This window comes from Ylistrum balloti, unplaced genomic scaffold (genome assembly GCF_031769215.1).
Source record: "Ylistrum balloti isolate Yb309-2 unplaced genomic scaffold, AGI_CSIRO_Ybal_v1 Utg369752, whole genome shotgun sequence".
NCBI lineage: Eukaryota > Metazoa > Mollusca > Bivalvia > Pectinida > Pectinidae > Ylistrum > Ylistrum balloti.
The window spans coordinates 1,360,749-1,384,423 of NW_026781955.1; the positions used below are offsets into that span (position 1 = coordinate 1,360,749).

General features: G+C 33.5%; 1 protein-coding gene across 1 annotated transcript in view; it reads right to left on the bottom strand.

Annotated features, from left to right (window-relative positions):
• Positions 1-268: 268 nt before the first annotated feature.
• Positions 269-23,675, bottom strand: part of LOC132543333 (small conductance calcium-activated potassium channel protein 1-like) — a 72,777-nt gene continuing 49,370 nt past the window's right edge. The window contains exons 3-9 of the mRNA XM_060206823.1: positions 23,018-23,436; positions 13,896-14,031; positions 12,259-12,369; positions 8,144-8,271; positions 6,591-6,660; positions 910-1,011; positions 269-502 (exon numbers count right to left, since the gene is read on the bottom strand). Of these exons, the coding sequence (XP_060062806.1) occupies positions 269-502; positions 910-1,011; positions 6,591-6,660; positions 8,144-8,271; positions 12,259-12,369; positions 13,896-14,031; positions 23,018-23,436 (1,200 nt within the window). The remainder of the gene's footprint in view (positions 503-909; positions 1,012-6,590; positions 6,661-8,143; positions 8,272-12,258; positions 12,370-13,895; positions 14,032-23,017; positions 23,437-23,675) is intronic.

Sequence of the window (23,675 nt, forward strand, 5' to 3'; positions counted from 1 at the left end):
AAAAAAACAGGAACCACCATGGGCCACACTAAAACGTATCACAGCAAACTTTCTCATTAGCGGCTCCTGTTGATTGTTTAAAAGCAGAAAATTAACTGTTCCATTTCTTGAATCTGCTTTCACACTAGTTAATTCACACCACATACAGATTTTCTTCCTTCATATATTTTCCCAGATGAATTTCCCTATCTCTCAACAGAAGGGTAGAACCAGTAATTGGCGCTGCTGAATCAATGACACAAGGAATATTAGTTTTGTAACTTTCTTGTTACAGTTGACTTGTTCCTCCTGATTGCGTTCCTTGTTTCTTCCGACGAGGCGGAGAAATTCTCCTAAGTTGATTAAACTCGGATCGCCGAAAGTCCATAGAAGGTTCAACTCCATTACCTAAACTACCTCCGCCTAAATTTCTTTGATCTCCATGATCGCGCCTTGACTGGTGCTCCGCTCGTCGCAAGACCACTTTTTCAGCAATCAAGCTGGGAAGCTGATCAAGCGTACCCTGAAATAACGATGAATTTGTTATGCAACTAATTATATATCTAATTAAGAAAAAGATTTCAGAAGACTTTGAATAAAAATCATGAAATTTAGAGAAACAAATGAGATTCCTCCTGTATTCCTGAAATAGAAACTTGTTATACCTGAGCAATATATCATAACACATCTTACCTACAGCCCTGAAAGTATTTCATAATTGTCAATATATGGGAACTCGTACCAAAAAAAGTTTTTGAAAAATTATTCTTAATTAAGGTACAAAAATTATTACAACTTTTAATGCGAGACTGGAACAATTTCTGACCAAAGTTCCAATCTTGTACTAAAACATTACAAAAACGCTATAACTTTTTGTAGTTACTAAAAAGTACAAAAAATTACACTATCAGAGGTGCATTTTAAATTTACCTGCAATCCAGCAAGCTTTTCTTCAATTTTATTGACACGTCTCTCTAGTGTTGTCTGATTGCTGTTAATTTCCATCACTGTATCGGAGATTTGTGTCTGGGTCTGGTAAAATAGAAATAAAAAAATTCAATTTTCCAAAAATTCTGATCATCTGTGGTCTTAATTATGTGAAAAACATTTGATAAAATGTAACATGGAAATACATGCAAGGGTAAAACAAGCCAAGTATGTTGTCATCACATTCCTGTAAAGCACCGCATCCATTGTTTTCAGGATAAAATCAACACGAAGATGACTATTTTCTAGGGAATATATAGTTAACTATTTGTTACAAAGAAAACTATTAAGTTTTCTACAATTCAATTAAAAAAAAATGATTATAAAAAAGAAAAGAAATAAAAAAAAAAATTGACATCTTTTTAACTGCCCTCAGTTGCATTACACTACAGAAAGTTAATATAAAATTTCAAATTGATGATATACGTAAACTAGATCATTTAACTTTATAAAAGAAAACCCAGTATTTTAATCTCTCATGCTTTTTTACTACTGAAATAACATTTAATTATCTATACCAACCCAAAATAATTAACCAACATCAACTTTTATGTAAGTAAAGGGACACATTGATTGGAATTGCACGTGCATATTAAAAAAGCAGTATCCATGAAGTAGACAGGCAAAATTGTCCATTAGAGTTTTAAATCTGTGCATTCTGCACAAACTGTACAAGATAATTATCTACACTGTTAGTCATTGTTGCGTATGGCAACAAAATTATATATCTCCCTATATTCTTATCTTGAGATAGATTGATCGATGCCAGCCTGTACAGAAAGGAATCTGAAATATCGATTCTTTATTCTAGGTAAATATTTCTTGTTTAGAGTAGATTTTTTTTTATCAGGATCTGTTTCTAATTTCAACCTAAATCCCACTAAAAAAAACCTTGTTCTTCCTTCCATCCATACATATGTGTATCGTGTACACCAAAAATCAAAACCAAAAAGTATAATTTGAAGTTTTTTCCAAGTTTTGCCTACAAATTAAAAATTTCCAGATATAAAACACAAAGCTGCCAAGGAGATCTCTCTGATTTCTAGAAAAAATCATAATAAGTAATTGTGTAGAAAATTAATCAGTAGGATATTTTAGATTATCTCACTTTGTTTCTTTTTTTGCAGCTATAATTGATGAGGAGTTAGGGAACGGTTTTAGTTTTCTTTTTATACAAGTTATCATAAATCATAGATGCTAACATCTATGTGTCTGAAATAATTTATCATATGAAATATTTGAAAAAAATTCTGATAATTTCCTATCTACAGATGTGATGGCATTATCATTTACAGCACATGTGAGGTATACACATATATACATGTAGTTATATATATGGGGATACAGACAATATATAAAGCTGTTTCTTATATCTATAGAGGAATATGCACCAGATAGGATTACCTCCCTTTTAATTGTCTCCCTTGACTTTTTATTTTCTCTTTACACTTCTCTACTTTCTACAATCTATTTGAAAATTATCATGTGTATTCCAATGTCCATGAAAGATAAATTAAATTGAACAGTATCATTTTGAAATGTAGAAACTGATTGAAAAAAAAGTTATGGCAGTATTTAAATCAAAAGAAGTGTTCCATTGCTATTTTGTAATGTCTTAATCGATCTCTACTCTAAGCAATCATTAACAAAAAGTTTCTTGATTTACATTCTAGGAGCCAATTAATATCATGATTATTTATTTTGGGATTAAAACTGAATTATGAAGTACAATTCTTAAAATTAATATTCAATTAAAGAAATAAAAAATGCCAATAATAATGTCTTAAATAAATCAAATATTACAGGGATGATTCTTAACTAGTCAAATAACACATCGTTACATTTTTGCACATCTCCTTTCAGGGGATGTCACAACCCAATTTTTGTTGAACTGATGCAAATAGTTCTGGAGTAAAAATTGCACACACAAACATAACACGCTAGAGGAGAATAAGAAAATATATAGATCACAGTTGCACTGCCAGCCAGCTACAGAGGAAAAGATGTACATGTATAGTTAAAGGGTTCTGTAAGCCATTCATCCATTGAATTCCATGCTCGCTAAACAAAATATCAAACAAAAGAAATCTACACACAACTGCTTAAAACTGAAAAAAAAGAACGCAGTACACAAAGAAAAAAACAATATGAAAATAATACGAACAAAATATTGAAATCTACTTGATATCATGCCTGAAAATATCATCACTGGCCATGCCCACAGCGGTTTGACGGTGGGAGTATATATGAAGTGTATAAATAAGGAGACAGCTAGCACACAAACAAGATGCTGATGATGAAATTGTATTTCAAACCTGTTGGTACTGAACATGGGGTATGGAGATATAGCAACTAGGCATGGAGTCCAGCCCTGCCATCCCTACGTTCTACAACGGAAAAGGAAAGGAAACATCGATGGTAAGTGTAGGGTCAACTAACAGAATAAACAGACAGGTTCCCTGCTCAGAACAACACCAGTTAGCTCCTATTTACCAAATCTCCTAATTCCGTACATGTACAGCTAATGTTTCTTGCTGACGTAGAAATTTATCTTACTGTCACCATGGTATCTGCCCAATTAAACTGCTGTGTGTTTCCCTAGAGATGGAAGCCTGTAAGGTATAAACCTACGTTTATGTCTGTTATATTTTTGCCTCGTCTACATTGCAGACAATGGAAGACCGAAGTTTTGCTAAGTTACACACACACATGTATAAATATATATATATATATGTATGTTTTTTTTTTTTTAAATCTTTCAGAAAACCAGTTATTTTTAACAATTGCAATTGGTTAAACCAATCACTTTCCAATTCCAATCAGAGAAGTATCATTTTTCAAATAACTAAATGGCATTATGAAAAAAATCTGTGAACTTTAATTTCTATTTTTTCTTTTTTGGAATGCATTTCTAAATGCAATAAATAATTTTGTGTGCTGGGAACCAGTCTTTTTTTATTTTATTTTTTTGAGAGAGAGGAAAAATTGTCATTACTATGAATGTCAAGATGGCTGCCATGCTTTACCACAAAGTATTACGGATAATATGTAGGAGAGTGTGTTTCCACTCAGAAAGAACCAGGGACACAACATGTAATGTATTTGCTGTATTCAATTAAAGGTCATACAGTAAGTGTGATAAAATACCACCATGATCAACTCATTATCTGTTTTGTTATGATCAAATTTAAATCTGAGGACATAATTGCTCAATTTGTTTTCTGTTGTTTCCTTATAAATGTTCTAGTTCAAAGCATTAGAGGTGATAGTAGTTATGTGATTGTTCAACAACAAGAAATGATAGAGGGGATCATGAATACATGGTGTTGAGAATGCAATATTTTAGTGAGAGAATTTAATGAAAACAAATAATAGTTGTATTTATATCACCATCGAGGAACCCTTTCCTTTACCGAGTAAGCTGCATATGTGTTTTAAGTACGAATTAACCAAAAACTCACAGCCTGAGAGATTGACGGATCTCGAAACAAATAGTCACTCATGCTGGAAGGGCATCAGTCTTAGGCATAGCTGTAGTTTGATTAGGACAAGGCGACAAAACTCTGGACATTAGCTTCCCTACAGTTTGTAAGTTACCATTATACCTTATTAGAGTTTTGAATTTGTTATGACAGAAGGTAAATGTGAATTCTAGGTTTGGTACGGACACAATCCATCTTTGTTCCTGTCCTTTTCATTAGTATTTTAATGTCTTCACTTTGCCTGGCTTGTTTGGGTTTTCTTTGAAAACATGTTCAATAACCTCTTTAATCTACAAAATTTCTGTTCTGTCTGCTATGCAGTCTTTTCTAATGTCAATCCTACAATGTGACTGCTGTATCCCTCCGACATCATCACTTAATGCCCTGACCAACCTTCCATCGTCATGCACTTGCCAACCCATCTTTGCCATATCCTTGACAAGCCTTCATTGTCATCCCCTTGCCAACCCTTCATTGCCATCCCCTTACCAACCCTTCATTGCCATGCCCTTGCCAACCCTTCATTGTTATCCCCTTGTCAACCCTTCATTGTCATCCCCTTGCCAACCCTTCATTGTCATCCCCTTGCCAACCCTTCATTGCCATGTCCTTGCCGACCCTTCATTGTCATCCCTGACCAACCCTTCATTGTCATCCCCTTGCCAACACTTCATTGTCATCCCCTTGCCAACCCTTCATTGTCATCCCCTTGCCAACCCTTCATTGCCATCCCATTAACAACCCTTCATTGCCATCCCCTTACCAACCCTTAATTGTGATCCCTTTGCCAACCCTTCATGATCCCCTTGCCAACCCTTCATTGTCGTCCCCTTGCCAACCCTTCATTGGCATCCCCTTGCCAACCCTTCATTGTCGTCCCCTTGCCAACCCTTCATAACCCTTCATTGTCATCCCCTTGCCAACCCTTCATTGTCATTCCCTTGCAAACCCTTCATTGTCATCCCCTTGCCAACCCTTCATTGCCATCCCCTTACCGACCCTTCATTGTCATCCCTGACCAACCCTTCATTGTCATCCAACTTGCCAACCCTTCATTGTCATCCCCTTGCCAACCCTTCATTGTCATCCAACTTGCCAACCCTTCATTGTCATCCCCTTGCCAACCCTTCATTGTCATCCCTGACCAACCCTTCATTGTCATCCCCTTGCCAACCCATCTTTGCCATATCCTTGCCAACCCTTCATTGTCAAGTCCTTACCAATGTACCATTGCCATGATTTTGCCAACCTTTCTTTTCATATTCTAGCCAACTCTTCGTATTCATAAAGTAGTTCCTTTCTAAAACCCATTTTCGTCAATTTTAGAATCGACCCTTCAATACATGTCATATCTGTTCTTTACGATTTTCAATTGCAAACCCATCCATATCCTTATGTTCACACTTCCCTTTATAACCATACAGAAAAAATAATGTCCTTATCTCATTCCAAATCTTAGAAATAAGAATTTTTATGTCCATTTATTTTTCTTATCATTTACAAACGTAAATTTTGAGTCTTCTTTTCTCAATTAAAAATTAATATTTCATTTATTGAAATGATGAGAAATGTATCCTCTTTTCAACAACAGGAATAGTTTTTGAATTTTCCAGGTTTCCCTAATGAAGCAACGATTCCACATGTTGGAGAAGAGATGCTACACAGACAAAGATGGGGGTTGATAAGATGACGTACAAGACTTGTGACAACATCAAAATTGTTCCAAAATATTTCACCACAGAGTCATTATACAATTTTGTCACATTATGTATCGTGCTTATACATATGTAAACTTATAAACAAAGAATTATCTAACAGAAAACTGTATACACATTCTAAATAAAACAATGTTTACTGATCACCACCATGGGGCCATTTCTTTGAGCCTTTGGATAATCAGTCTATTTATAAATGGATTGACGCAACAGTAAAACTTTTGTGCATGTGCTTGCATTTCGTGAAGATTGTACAAACACGTTTAAAAAAAGAACTTATGAAATTGAATCATTGACATTGAATCAGGTGTATAAATTAAACAGATTGTGATCCAACCATGCACATTGACAGAAAGATAAATTTTTTGAAAAAGTTGATTTTTGATTAAAATCTCTGACCGTAAGCTGTATTCTGTAGATCTTATACCTTTGCCATGTCTACAAGTGTATTCTGATTTTCCAGTAGTTTTCTTTGGCCCATCTTTATCTTCCTCAGCCTGAAATTGGATGAAAATGAATACTATTGACTGAAAAATAGTGAATATTTCTAACTGGAAAATAGTAAATACTTTTGACTCCAAAACAGTGAATATTAACTAAAAATAAAAGGCCTTACTGAAAAATAGTGAATATTTCTAACTCCTAAACATTGAGTATTCTTAACTCTAAAAATGGAAAATCCTTCTGACTCAAAAATAATAAATAGCTCTGACTCCACAATAGTCAATCGTTTTGACTCAAAAAAAGGTAATACCAGGTAGTTCTTACTCCAAAAATTGTGAATATTTCTTACCTCAAACATAAGGCCCAAGGGTCTTAACAGTCACCTGTGTCACAATGCTTCTTGTGACATGTCATAGAAATAATTTTGTTAAAAAATGTAATTAACTTTAACTATACTGTTCACAATATGCAAATGTAAATTGTGTATACATTAACTGCTGTCCCCTGATTAGGCTTCAAATCAAGTCTGAATTAAAAGAAATTACACCCAAACTTTGAATTCTCCTTTACAGAATCTTCCATCCAGGAAGAGAAGAACATCTTTCAAATTTCAGTCAATCTGACCCATTTTTGACCCTACCCATCAGCCCCTGGGGGTCAGTCAAGGTCAATATATGCATCTCATTAAACTATCATCTTAAACTAATAATTCTATACTGGTTTTAACTATTTCCAACAGAAAATAAACAAATAATGTTCAAAAATGAAATTTTCCAGTAAAAACTATAGTAAACCCTCTCCTCATGGGAAATGAAAAACCCTTGGGTCATGAAATTCACAATTTTGGTAAAGCATCTGAAGGCCTTTCCATCTATGAAAAGTACTTGATTGTACCATACTTTGGATTTGAGAACAAGATTTTTGAAGTTTCAATAAATTTTATCTTTTTTGGCCCTGCGCCTCAGGCCCTCCGGGGTCGGGGACCATATAATTTACAGTTTTGGTGCGCTTTTAGCCATGGTAGATTTTTGTAACATTTCATTGAAATTGATTCAGGAGTTTTCCTGAGGAAGTAAAAAATGTTAAAAAGTTTACGGCGTCTCAGGTGATTAAAAGTGTAATTATTTATGTCTCAACAATTGTTATTCTTCTTATTGCGAAAAAGTGATTACTTTTTATTCCAACAGTCAATACTTCTAACTCCAAAATCATGAATATTTAATTTTTTTCACTCAAACATGAAAAATAACATGGAGTGTTTTCAATTATCAATATTAAATTTGATTTTAGATTCGATCCAATTTCAATCTCAAAATTAATGGTTATAAAACCTTAAAACTGAAATTATCATCAAATTATATTTCATAATAATTTACTACTGAAACATTCTTTGGCTTGGTGAAAACTTCATTCCTAAAAATTTTCCTTACTTGAAATATTCCTATTAAGTCTGTATGTCATGGCAATCACTAAGGAACATTAGAAAAAGTCTATAAAAAATACTGATGCAAGAAAATTGTTCTGATCAATACTTACGAATGAATAGCTTGAAGAAATTTTCTCTGATGAGCACGCACTTTGCTGCCGTCCACTTTTTTGACAAGTTTGGTGTATTTGTAAATGAGCCAAGTCTCCCTCAGCACATTGGCTGCAGCATTTTTCATCTAAAATTTATAACAATGTAAATGATTATGCAATATTAAGGGTGTATACCAAATTATTCTGACAAAAAAATATCTTCAATAAAAACAAATTGCACACTTATTAACCCGTAAAAGTAATATGAAAAAAAAAATACTTCAAAATTGGTTAATTAATTGGCAAAATTGAGGGGTAAAAAAGACATATTGATAACCTTTAGGACATATTTCAAGGGCAGATAACACTACATGTGATTGGTAATTTACTGAAAGGATTCAGTATGCAGAAAGTTCATTCTAAAAGAAGCAAACAGTTTGAAAACATTGGTGTCTCAGTAGCTGTATAGAGAATCAAATGCCATCACATACAGCTTCCCCCCTACCCCCCTTAAGGTTATACCATTTTTGTATATGAACTTCATATCTCTTAAGAATAATCTAAAAATAACAAAGTAATGAAATCTTGGTTCATAAATAACGAAATTATTAAAAAATAAAAGTTTCATAATTGACAACAAGAGTGCATATTTTCATATATTATCTTTGTCACTATGTTGCTATTTTTAGATATGTACTTTGTGATTGCTTAAAGTTAATCTTTAGAGTTGATATATTTTTAGAGAGTTATCATCACAGTGTCATAAATTATTGGCTCTATCTATTTAAAAAAAAATTTTGCAGTTTTCACAGTAACCCATGTTTATGATTTAAGAATCACTTTAAAAGGAAAAGGAAGATTTTTGATACACTTGAAATAAAGGGCAATATATTCAAAAAATAAATTTGACACAATTTTCAAACCATCTTGTATGCCAGAATTTTGATGATTTGTTTCGGAATTCATCATTGCATTTTTTTCATTTTTTATTGAACATTTCAAAAATACAATTATTTTGAAAAAAAAAATACAAAACCCTTTATCTTTTTTCCTCCTTTATTTTAATAAAAAAAATATTGAAGAAATGATTTACCACTACTTATATAGCAATTAATCCATGTCCAGTAATAAGCCCATCCTAACATTAACAGTATGTAGTCAATGTACTTTTGTTAAAGCCTACTCCTTGTACATTATCTACTCGAGTCAGAGGAATGGTAGGCTGACCTGCTAGCCTCCCTGGTGGGCCTACAATAGGATAAATACTGTATATATTGTCATAAAAAGTGCCAGAAATATCATTGTTCATTATCTAGAATCCCAGATCCTTTGTTATTTGTGATATTTCTACCTTCTCCATAATCACTGGCACATATACCCATTAACACAAACTACAATCAAGCATTGTGTACACTATGTATTGTCTAACTTACATATCTATATATATATACTTATCATAGGTTTTATTTCACTAAACATTTGACCTTCATTAAAACAAGAATGTCAGTAAAGCTGATAATATTCCCCAAAAACAACTGCACTGGACTCAAAATTTCAAGAAAGGGCAATAATTTGGTATTTAAGGGATTCCGGCCATGCAATTTATATACTGAAAGTTCACTTAGTATGACCAATGTTTACATTAAGTTTCATGATCCGAGTTAAAATGAAAGCAAACTTATGCTCCGGACACAAAATTTTAATGCAGGGCAAAATAACTCTGTAAATGAGGGGTTGTGGGCCCTGACTTTGGTTAGCTGCACATCCTCTTTTATAACAAATGTATACACCAACTTTCATGATTCTTGCTTAACTGACTAGTGGACGAAACACAACGGGACGAATGGAAAGACTGACTGACAAAGTGCCCTGAAAATTTTTGGTGAGCATAAAAAGCAACATTTTAAATTGACAAATATCATATTAGAGTTAAGATTTATTTTTATAAAAAAAACTGAAATATAGAAGAATCTTTATAACTGGTATTTTGAGGAAATTTTCATGTTCAAAGAACACCAGGCCTTGTATAATTAAGTATACATTTCTATGTAAAATACATTGTTCCATCTCAATGCAGTAGCATTTGAACTTATCCTTAGAGGTCAAGACATAAAGTCAACAAAATTAATTATAGTAATGTATCTATGGATATAAAAGACCATTATTTGCGAAGTATGTACATGATAAAAAGAAACAGCAGTACTGAAACAGACACATCAAAAAAATTCTGTATAAAAAATTAATGCCCATAAATTTCTCTTTACCAAAATGAAATTAATTACTAGCAGATCAATTAAAAATTCAAAATGAGATAGATGCAGTACTATTTCATTTATATATTGCACAAAAAGTTATGTGAATGTTTTCCTCAAAGTAAAATAAGACAATTTTCATTAGTTCTTTGTATTTGCCTGACCTAGTTGTTCTGTTGCTGTATAGAAATCTGTGCACTGTCACATGTAAAGCTCACAGTATTGATGTTGTCATGACGATGAAATGATACTGACCAGAATTCACAATATCACTTTAATGATGATACAATTACAGAGACCATGGCAAGTGATTTATATGTTTCATAGTTAAATATTTTCTTATCCAAGTTAAAGACATTTTGTTTTGGACTGAAAACAGAAAAATGTAGCTAAATTTATTTCTAAATAATTTCCAAAGTTTTGTGCATCCATTTATGTGTATGGAGTAATTAAGTTATTCTGTTGTTAAAGTACTGGTAGTTTTTTTGCTATTTTTGTTTTTTTCCTGTGTTTATTGCCCCCTGAACATTTTGAGGTGGGGTCTTCTTGTAGCAGCTGGTGGCTACCTCAATGAATAACATACAGGAGGGCCATCATATGCGATCCAGAGCCACAAATGCATTAATCATCTTTCCCTCAGACACAACAACAGCACAGATCAGTCTGTTTCTCAGCTTTCTGAGAAATACAAACCATCACACATATTAAACGTTACAATTTCACACCTTTGGTCTTCACTAGTGCCTGTATGGACCAACGCCCTATCATGTGAGCTATCAGTTACCTGGTGACAAAAATACTTGTTGTCCAGGCATTCAAATTTCAAAATCTGTTCCAGAAACTACTAAATTATTATGCATCTGAGTCGAAGAATAAGAGAAATGGCTACTGGTGTAAAACAGATTTAAAAACATTGAGCTTAAACAGGTCCGTGTAGAATTTCCCAACGCAAATTAAAATCTAAGAACATCTGATTAAACCTTACATACAAACTTGAATCAAATAAATATGACATAAAGGTACTAAAGGAAGTTACAAATAATTGCATTTGATTATTTTTCAAATAAAACACCAAATAGTCCTCAGAGATATGGCTTGGCTTGTCCTAAACAAAGTATTTCTACCCACACTGATGAATAATTCATAGCGCCAACAAATGGCCTCAAGGGTACATAATGTACAACTTTACCGTATCATGTAAAAGTATGGTGGATAACGGACAGATTTGATGTTATTTAGTTAAATCATCAATCCAGAATTATGTCAATTATGTTGAACGCAGATGGTGTGTTTACAATGGCTGTTGTACAGAATTTGTATCCATTACCGAGGAACACTACAATATGTCAGTGCAACAGGAGAGTTCTGTTTGTTTAGTAACCATAAATAATTTATAAAAATACACAAGGACCACACTTTTTTCAACATTCAAAATGGGAACATATTGAATAGAAATTTACATTTGTTTTGTTTGACCATTACACAGAACCCTGATAGAATGTTTGGTCACCCGATCTGAAGGGGGATTGAGGCACCAAATGGGGGAACTTATTTTTGTTTCTGGTCAGATAATTTAGACACTGCATTATACATATATATTTTTGTATTTTGTTAATTAAAATTTTGTGGTGGTAAAGGGGGAGGAGAATCAGCATTCATTAATCAGAGTACAGATGATTATCTATAAAAACCTACAAAATCTAAAAACTGGTAAAAAATATTGATTTTACAGTGTAAATACATTATAGGAATTAATTGAAATTAGTTGTTCACACAAAAACAGAAATCCAGAATAATCATATCATTTTCTGAGAGGGTTAACTTGAAAATGACAAACATATTCTGGAACATTAGGGTTTAATTAAACTGATATCGCCTTACCCTTTTAGTAAGCTGCGTGTCCATCATAAAATTATGAACATGTTTTTCTGCTCGGCTCAGTTCCAGCTTCCTGGCCATAACAGCTACCACTAAAGCTGTGCACCCTGCACCCTGACAACCAAACAAATGTCAAGGATTATAACACTACATTAAGACAAAAAGATGACACTTGAGTTCATATTCTACAAAATGTAAATTCTCTAAATCTGAGATATCTCATTGAATATGATATAACTTCAAAAACAAAAGGCAAAGGATTTTTGCAAATTCATAATTATATCCTATAAAAACTATCAATATCATTGTCTTTGCTAAAAATTAGAACGACTAAAATACATGTTTAACACTTTGTATTCAGATATGATCTGATATTGATACAAAGCACTAAATGTTTAATAGTGCTAACACTTTGATAACTGCATTATATATGGAAATGGGACCTGAAGATGATGATACTAATGTATTCCTTAGGTTGCATGTGTATTACAGTTAATGACGCAAGGAATCAGACGATACGCAAGCCCTGCATGAATCTGATTACAGTCCATCAATGCTCTTACATATACACCAGCGTTCAGGGATATTCGTGTGGTCTACTGGCGCTCTCTGACATAACACACTTTAATCCGATTCCTTTACATTATTGACCGAAGCACTGAAGACATACCAGTGTCTCCTTGTATGTGATCAGGTGAATTCTACACAGCAATGCATACACTAGATGATAATAGTGCAATACATTGAGTCTTAGACAATCCAAACTGGAACTCCTATCATTTTGTCTATATTGGCCTTAAGTAAGCAAGAAATGGCCATTTTGTTGTGTCTTGCCATACCACACATTCTCATCTTAAATGTCGCCATAGTTACAGATAAATGGTCCATATTGTAAATACAGTCATACACATTCATATCTGTCTCTCTCTGTTGCTATAGATAAAAGGCACATTACGCCATACCTAAACGCTCTATCTAAACAGTTGTTACAGATGATAGGCCCATTATCAAAATAGTTAAAACTGTTGCTATGGAAAAAATGCCTATTTAGGCCTTATCAAAATATCTTATAAACATGTATAAACTGTTTCTATGGAAAAAAGGCCCTTATCAAAATAGCTTATGCACTGTTGCTATGGATAAAACTTGCATTAAGACTATATATCAAAATAGATTATATCAACTGTTGCTATGGATAAAAGTCCTATTCAAACCATATCAAAAGAGTTTATCTAAACTGTTGCTATGGTTACAGGCTAAATTTAGGCCATATCAAAAAAACAGTTTATCTAAATAGTTGCTGTGGATAAAGGGCCAATTATGCTCTATCAAATAGTTTATAAAACTGTTGCTATGGACAAAGGACCAATTATTTCTTATCAAAACAGTTGATCTTAACTGTTGCTATGGATAAAAAAAGGTCATTTCAAAATACTTTATCAAAGAAAGAAAAAAATATAAGATAAATAGCTACATGAAGTCAATATTCACACATGTTCATCTTTAACTGTCACTGGCAGCATACATGACCCACTAACTGCCACATACATAAGGTAAAAATGCTGTCTCTAAGTGTCACTGTAACAGCTGCTTTTGGCCCATTTTACTCAAATTATTTTAGTATCCATAGTAACACTTACCATTACTCCTGTCGCTATAGCTATGGCCCGGCCACAATATGTGTTTGGTACAATATCCCCGTAGCCCACGGACAGGAAGGTGATCGAAATCAGCCACATTGAGTTAAGGATATTTTGGTGATTTTCGTCATGGTAACTGGAATATACAATAAAACACAATTTGTAATTTAAGAAAATGAACGGTTGCATACATGTAAATGCTGTACATTGATGTATACAAGTAAATGCTGGCTTCCTTATGATGTATATCTTACCCTCAAGAAAGACTGATGATGACTAATTGGTATACAAATACACTGTATTTTCAACCTCAAAAAAGATTGAATGTCGACAAATGGTATTCTATAATTTTTTTACTTCTAAAAAACTTTATATTCACCTCTGGAAAGTGTGAATTTTAAATTAAATTGGTATACAATGTACTTTCACCTCCAGAAAGTATATTTAACTTTTGATGCGAAATATATCATCAATCATATGGTATTGTTTTTAAATTGATTTGAAAGTTGACTGGTACAGATGTCCAATCAATGCAAAAAACATCATGACCCATCCTTTCACTGAAACAGGGGAAAATTTGCACTTGCGGAGGCTATTCCACTTTAAATTAATTTAAATGATGATTTCTTTATACTTATTGACATTTCAACACAGCCTTGGGCTTTAAACGTGATTATACCAGATTTTAATCAACAAATCTGAGTTTAAACCATAAAATTAAATTTTCACTCATTAAAATCAATTGAAGCGGTTGCATGTTGTGGGTGAAAGGGGTGAAAGCTCTTTCCATCAAAAACGCCTTGGAAAACAATTTGAAGTGGGCAATGAATATTAAAGTTCTCTTGTCCTTCGCATAAAGCAAGTAGTTGTTTATTAAGTTATATATGCCCCATTTTCTAAAAATCATTTCCGCTGACTTGCCAAATACATGTTAAGAAAAGATTGTGGATTTTGTACCCCTAGAATAACTTAACACATACTTAACTCCAATCAAATGAAAGTTTTTGTACTTAAACTACATATATTATGCAAATTGGAAACATTACAAATATCTGAATTTGACTGTACTGTGCCGTATATCAGGCAACCTGCCTTTCCAAGAAATAAACATCAATGTTTCATGTTTAAAATCATTTTATCCAATTTTTTTGTCATGAGTATAAAGTATCATCATCTCTTCAAATATATGTTGCTGTAATCTAGGTTAAGTGGCTTTCAATTCTGTCAGTCGCAGGGACATAAGATTTGGATGATGTACCCATGAGACTAAGAATGAAGAGGCATTTAAAAGAATTGATGAGAATGACTGTAAATTTGTCTTTACGAGTATGAGAAAAGCAAGACTTTACCTACTTCTCATGTGGGAAATTACTTCCGAATTTTATATTAACTGTTCACTAGATCGCAATAACATCGCATCATTAAATTTAAAGATGTATGTACTAATGTCCTCTGACATCAGTCAGAAATTGTCATACAGGGCGATTTCATGAGTACCCCTCAACCAATGAATTCTTTGTATAAAAAGTACCAGAATTAGAGGATTATCACAAAAACAAGTGACCAGATTTATTTATTTTTTTTTTAAAGAAGAAAGAGAAAATCAGTTCTTACTCGTCAAAAAAGGGTCAGGGTGATTGCCTTTTAAAAATCTCCAACCCGACTGTTCACCTCAGCCCTAAGTGAGACAGCCTGCCCTTTATACTTGTACATATATACTGCTGTCTATGTAGTGGATGCAGAGATTAATTCCAACAAAATTCAATAAAAATTCATACTAAAGAAGGGAAGGCTAGTGTAAACAACAGGTAATCATCTTCTTATCCTTCACACAAACTATATGCACTCTTTGAATCAGGTATACTGATAGATTCTCAATTTAGTAAAAATCCCTTCAGCTATTTTAGACAACTAATTTTTGAAGGAAAGCTATATCATTAACTCTAACCAGTCATTAAATGCGACTATAGATCTGTTGGCATTCAGCCAACCCAGCTAATAAAATGTTACCCAATCAAACTCTACAAGGCTGAGATAAGAATAATCATAATAAATTGATTGCTGATAATTTCAAGACAGGACCAAAATTGTATTTTTGAAGCATTTATAACTGACACAGTTACAGCTAGATCATGGCAATAAAATTTTAGATATAAATTTTATATTGTACTGAAATTTGTAAAATTTTATTTCTTTCTTATTTTCAAATTTAATTTAGGATTTTATATCATACCAAGATAGTATTATCATGTTCAAACACTATTACAGTCAAACCTGTCTTAAACGCCACCTCTATACAAAGACCACCTGTCTGAAAAGACCATTTTTATGGTTCTCTATGTTATGCAATTTATAGTAAGTTAACCTCTATATAAAGGAAACCCGTCTAAAAAGGCTTTGCATTGCTTCTCTATGAAATGCAATTCATATTAATTGAACCTCTACATAAAGTTTTCCTTTTTATAAAGATCACTTTTCTGTGCTCCATTGAGTGGCTTCTATAGACAAGTTTAAATGGGGTTTTTTCCCAAATTAATTCATTTTAGAGCATAAGGATTAAATCATTGATATAATAAATAGGAAAGAGTTAAAATGATAGCTTTTCAACTGGAATTTCACTTGACCCTAAAGCCCTGCTTAATTTGACAAACCAATAAATGAAATGCTAATTGTTGCAATGTTATTATTATACCCCTATCCCTTAATTTTGACCTGGAATTTTTGTGTGTTAGCCCCCTGGGTGGGTATTACTGGGTAGAGAGCCAGGGGTTATCTATAATGTACGTTATAGTTAATAGTATGTGAGAATAAGCTGAAGGACAATTAATGCTGGTCACCTCAAAATCATTATTAATTCTTCAGGTCTCGATTTTATGAAGAGCCATCACATGAAAAGGCAAGGCTGTTTAACAAGCTCCGATAAATAACTGAATTGGGTGATCTGAATACAAAGAAAAAAAGAAAAAAGTCCTGAGATCACACCAAATCATTCAAACTTTCACCAGCCATTTCAGAGAAGTAGACTTTTGAAAGAGCTAAGACATCAAGATATGGAAAATTCAGCAGGGCATGTAATTCAAGCCCTTCGGGTCACCTAAGTGACCCTGAGAATGAATAGGGCATAAAATAAATAATGGAATCTGTTTATCATCAGAAGATAAAGGATCAATCAAAACTCCATTTTCATCCAAGACTTATCATAATTATCCATCCAACTAGACCATGTCCACTGGGTAAACCAACAGAGTGATTTTCATCATAAATGCATCACTCTCTGCCTCCAGAAAGGACCAAGGCCTTTGAGTTTCATTTAGAGGCTAGGAAACCTGATCATCTACCAAAGTGAGGCTTGAGGCATGATGTAACTAGAAAAGATTCACTTACACTAATTGTACTTGTGTATTGCACCAGGTGATGTGATACCAGTAACACTATCTGTTTTGTTGATTCAGGCATTTTTCTGTCATATCTTTTGCCTTGAAGCCGATATATATATAGTACATGCCTTTTTAAAATGTTTTTTTCATTTTATTCTGAAGCTGGGCGATCACCAATGAATCTAAAATAAATATACATGTGTTCGCTATCATAAAATTAATATTTAGTCTGAATTAAGTCATTGAAATGGTAAAAATCTCTGGTATTGTTTTTGTAACAATTTCTAATTCATTAATTTATTTCAGAATGAAAACAATTGGAACAAACAGAAGTATGAATTATTTTAAAGGCTGAACTGGGAAACTACCTTTCAATACTAAATGAACATGTTAAAATCTACGATTTTAAGTGACCAAGGGAGATAATTTTCAATGTTTATTTCCTCACAGATTTCTACATTTCTTACTCAAACAAACCACAGATTGTTCTCATAAATTTTAGAACAGGTAAACTATCTAGTGTTAATGAGTTTTAAATAAAAAATGTTTCCAAACTTCTATTAACATACATGTGTGTCCTTAATTCACAAAAGTCAATGACCCAAATCTTTATAATGAACAAATGTTGCCAGAACGGTATCTGTGTCTATTGTTATATTGATCAGAGGTCACAATAACGTTGAAGAGCTCTCTCACCATGGGAGACTTGACAGAACCCTCTCAGCCACTTGTTTAAGGTCAATCTAACGGTGGTAGTCTACTATTGTTCAGGGATACATAGGTAAATAGGAATTGGTATAACTACGGGAGTGGCACGTTTTGTCAACAGGCTGTTATACAAATTTAATATTCATTTGTTTCTGACACACACATTCATATAAAAAATGGACCTGACCAATAATTTTGCTACAAATATGTGACAAGATTGGGTTTTATACCTTGGTAGCTGGATGTTATAACATGAATAAAACACTCTAATACTAATCAACTCAAAATGTCTCTTAATTTTAATATCCGTGAGCAATATACATGTATAGAAACAAATACTAAAAACGTGACCAGACAAAGACGAATCAAAGAAAAGTAAAAAATATACAACTTTCTAATCTATAATTAGGGCACATTTTTTTTCAAAAAATCCTTAATTTTAGGAAAACCTATAAAATAAGAATCCTTATTTGTGATATTGCTGACTTTGCTGACTTTAAAGGAAATGCGGGCACAAAAACATTAATGTTCCTTGTCTAGGAGGGCTTATTCAGCCCCCTCCCCCTTGTCGCCAAGTGTTACTTATTGACATATAATCAATAACCAACACAAACTGGGTGTCACCCCTATGGACAAGCTGTGGACACATTGGCCTAAAGTCTGTTTCTTTAAATTGTGTTATACTTCCATCCTATACATTCTGTCAAGTAGACTTTTCACCGCGCTTTCATTACGGTCCAATCAAATTTACAGATTTGTTTAGATCTCGATCCTTTGAATGAATATTTTACCTCATAGAATAGAATGCCTATACAATATTCAGGCCGTAGAAACTGGCTTTGTGTGTTACAGCGATTCTTTGAGCACAGAAAATTGCATTTAGTGATCCCTTTGGAGATCTATAATGGAAAATCCAAACGTTTCATCCCTGGAGTTGGTATTACTAGTGACAACATAGCTGCTAGATCTGGATAGCACACGGAGAGTGGACCATTATACTGTGACAATAAGTGGCTATATCTTCTGAAACATGGTGATCTACATACTGCTGGAAAAATTAGCTTCAGATTAGTGAATTTATTTGACCATGTGACAGCATGGTATTTCTGAGGAAGTAAGATAAGTGGAATAGCCTAAATTAAGTACTAAGTTGGAGAGGAATGAACTGACTGGAACAGCAGGATTATGTTATATGGATGGGGAATTAACATTACAAGAATATCAAATATATTATTTAGGTAGGGGTTAGCAATATAACTGGAAAAGCCACAAAATAAGTCACTGATGGGGAAGCAGAGATGTCATAATTTAAAGCCAGACAAGTTTTCAGTGGGTGGGGGAGGATGTTTAAAAAATAACTTGACTAGAACAGTCAAAAACTGAGATATTGATGGGAAAGTGAGAAAATTGGAATAGCCTGGCCAGCACTTGAGTCAGTGGGGACCACACAAAAGCCTTAAATTTCCCTTTGATTTCAAAACAAACACATAGGACCTTAGGTTGTTCATAGGATCTTAGGTTGTTCTTAGGATGTTCATAGGACCTAAGGTTGTTCATAGGACCTTAGGTTGTTCATAGGACCTTAGGCTGTTCATAGGATCTTAGGTTGTTCATAGGACCTTAGGTTGTTCATAGGACCTAAGGTTGTTCATCGGACCTTAGGTTGTTCATAGGACCTAAGGTTGTTCATAGGACCTTAGGTTGTTCATAGGACCTAAGAATGTTCATAGGACCTTAGGTTGTTCATAGGACCTTAGGTTGTTCATAGGGCCTAAGGTTGTTCATCGGACCTTAGGTTGTTCATAGGACCTAAGGTTGTTCATAGGATCTTAGGTTGTTCATAGGACCTTAGGCTGTTCATAGGACCTAAGGTTGTTCATAGAATCCTATTTTAAACATCTTGTCTGACTTCAAGATACCTTTACAAAGCTTTTTCCTAGACACAAAGACCCTGGCAGTAGACAAAGAGAAACTATACTAAGGGTAGCAAGTGGTGTGGGTAAGATAAATGATTATAGATTTTGAGATTTCACATAGATAGTATTTATATATACATATAGATATATAGGGCTATCAATTGTGAAAGTGACATGGGTACCCAAGAAATGTAAATGGTTATCAATTCTAAAGACAGATACTGACACCTTAGAAACATACATGGCAGCTATCAATTTCGAAGGTGACGTAGTTACACTAATATAAATGGATATTAATTTCAAAGTTGATATGGGAACCCTAGAAATAAAAACAGTTATCAGTTTCATCAGGTTATAATCAATAGTTGGGTCATAGGGATGACAACAGCTTGTCTGTTGTCTTTGCATGGTTACAGAAGTACACACTGTGTAGTATGTTTGCTTGGTTACTTATTGATGGTGATGAGCATTGTTCTTTTAAATAATGAGATCACAGTTTGAGTCGATAAGGTGAAATCCCCCCAAGGATATAGAAATTTATTTAAGGCAAGAAAACGCATGAAATTCTTAATTAGTTAGCAACAGACACTAGTTCACCAGTACTTGTTTGTCTGATAATTCCAATTTGGGTGTTGGATGAATGTATAATTCAGATACAGAATGAAAATTAGTTTCATCATTCACTCTGGTGGTAAAATGTCATTCTATTGTATATATCTGACTCAAATAAAATTCTAGCAACAGTTGAATAGTTACATCCCCAAAACCCAAACAAAAAGACCAACAAGAAATAAAAAACATTGATCGGGATGTTGGTTTTGAAGTAGAAAATGAATATTATTAATGAAAACATTTAAGTATTTATATCAGATATGATTGAACAAAGAAATAACACAAATAGTTGGTTCTTATTTTCTTCAATCTTAATTCTTATGATTATTCTAATGACTAAATCAACATATGTATGATTATATTTGGAGCTTTTGGAAGGATGCGTCAAGTTTCTCTGTGTATCAGAGAAAGCCAAGGCACAGTACTTAAAGGTCATGTCACTTTGGAAGCTTGGGATGATGATGCACTTCAGTTTCATGATGGCAACTGTTAATAATGTCTGTGTTATGGCAGAGCCATATTAAAAAGACCTTGTACAAAAAGGGTGTATTATGTCATTGTAAAGAACATGCTAGGATTCTACTTTAAATATAACCTTCATTTATTTTACAACAATTACGAAACAAGTTATTTAACTTATACTAATCACTCTTGTTGGCCTGGATTTAAGTGCCTGAGGGGGTCTCACAGTGGCAGGAAACCAGAGTACCCTGGGAAAACCCATGTGGCCGGGCAGGTGACCTCTTACCTTTTCAGGTCCATTCCGGGAATCAAACCCCGGACAACTAAGTGAAAGGCAGGTGTGTTATCACTGCGCCACCCGACCATCCAGAATTCTACTTTGTTTGAATAAATGTTAGCTAATTGGGATATTATTTTAACTACTACATCTTGTACAGATACATTTCATTTCATTTCAAAACCATTTTAAGTCTTTGAACATCATATTAGTTTTTATATAATAGCCCCATCTGTATATACTAATTCTCACATCTTTTCAAACATTACCTACAGCATATAGTTTGTTCCTTATAAGTTAAGGGAGACTAAGATTTGGACAAGGCAATGCAGCATGCTGCAGACACTGTATTCATTAGTAGTCTGTCCGGTGAATTAATCATGCCCCTTCATCCTCACTCCACTCCTGAACCTGTCTTCATGTAGCAGTATACCTAATAATTGTCTACTACATTAGAGACATCAGGAAAACTGCTGACCACCTCTTTATACACAGGATTTGGAAAAAAACTCCAACAAAGACCATCAGTCTACAAGCACCATTGCCAAAACCTCCATTTAATGACCAGCTGTTTAAAATGAACCTTGCCAAAATTTCCGCATAAAGACCACCTATCTGAAAAGGACATTGCCAAAACCTCCATCTAAAGACCAGCTATCTAAAATAATCATTGCCAAAACCTCCATCTAAAGACCAGCTGTCTAAAAAGAACATTGCCAAAACCTCCGCATAAAGACCAGCTGTCTGAAAAGGACATTGCCAAAACCTACATATAAAGACCAGCTGTCTAAAAAGAAATATTTGCAAAACCTCAAAAGATCAACTGTCTGAAAGGGACATTGCCAAAACCTTCATATAAAGACCAACTGTCTAGAATGAACATTGCTAAAACTTCCATACAAAGACCAGGTGTCTAAAATGAACATTGTCAAAACCTACATATAAAGACCAGCTGTCTAAAAAGAAATATTTGCAAAACCTCCTCAAAAGATCAGCTGTCTGAAAGGGACATTGCCAAAACCTTCATATAAAGACCAGCTGTCTAAAAAGAAATATATTTTTAAAACCTTCATATAAAATCCAGCTGTCTAAAAAGAACATTGCTAAAGCCTCCATATAAAGACCAGCTGTCTAAAATGAACACTACCAAAACCTTCATATAAAGACCAGCTGTCTAAAAAGAAATATTTGCAAAACCATCATATAAAGACCAGCTGTCTAAATAGAAATATTTCTAAAACCTCCACAAAAGATCAACTGTCTGAACGGGACATTGAAAAAACCTCATTATAAAGACTAACTGTCTAAAGAAAAAAGATATTGGCAAAACCCTAATATCAAGACCACAAAACGCTATTGATGCCTAAAATTTTAAGAAGACATGTTACCTATAAAAAAGGACGCAGCTGCTAAAACTTTGCTACAAAGGTCATCTGTGAACAAAGGACATCTTTCACTTAATATCTCTTATATTTTGGTCCCACTTTTGACATTTTAAAGGACTTTGTTAAACGACTTCTCAATGAAGACAGATTATCTTTCAAGAAAATTTTCACTGCTGAACAGACCTTACACTGTATCTGCAACCTTACCCAAGATTTCTTTGTATTTAATTGTTTTATTGGTAAAGTTACTTACCTGGTGTTATACAAGTACAAACTGGTATAAAACAAAACTAAATAAACAACCAAAATATTGAAATTGAATCAAAAAAGGTTAAACATGAGCAAAATGTTTGACAATCATCTTTTGAAGTATTTCAATACTTACTATTCACAGGAACGAAGGATCCAACTACCGATAATCCACAACGAAAGCATAAACACAAGCATGACCGTACCCGGACATATTGTCATAAGTGTCTTCAACACAAAACGTGTGTCAAAACTGATTCTGTTTAAAGCACCTATACTCCTAGATGAAGCATCTGTAAATAGTCGACTATGTAGAAGCATTACCCGTGCGATGAGATAAAGTCTTAGAAACATCGGTAGCGATAACAGAATGTCAACAGGAACCACATTTTTTAACAGTTCCGAGCCGTCATATTTCATAGTATACCACGTGAAGTGAAAGTTCCCTGGAATGGGGTGTACCACGCATACTAGAATCTCTGTCAACAGTTGGGAAAGTCTTTTCCAGGATATTGCTATTCGCCAGTCTTCAACACAGTTATCAATAGCAAAAAGCTGAAAATAGATCAACATGGTAATTAATTACTTATGAATAATTGTAAATAATTTAGATTTTAAAGCTATTATACCAACAATTTTACAATTAGCTGAAATAACAAATTTTTGATAAAAAAGACATTTTTTTCATGTTAATCTACAATACTTTTTAATATATCAATATTTTGGCCTTAACAAAATACTGATTATTGTTATATCTGTAAATACAAGATGTTTTTGTGAAAACAAAATGAATA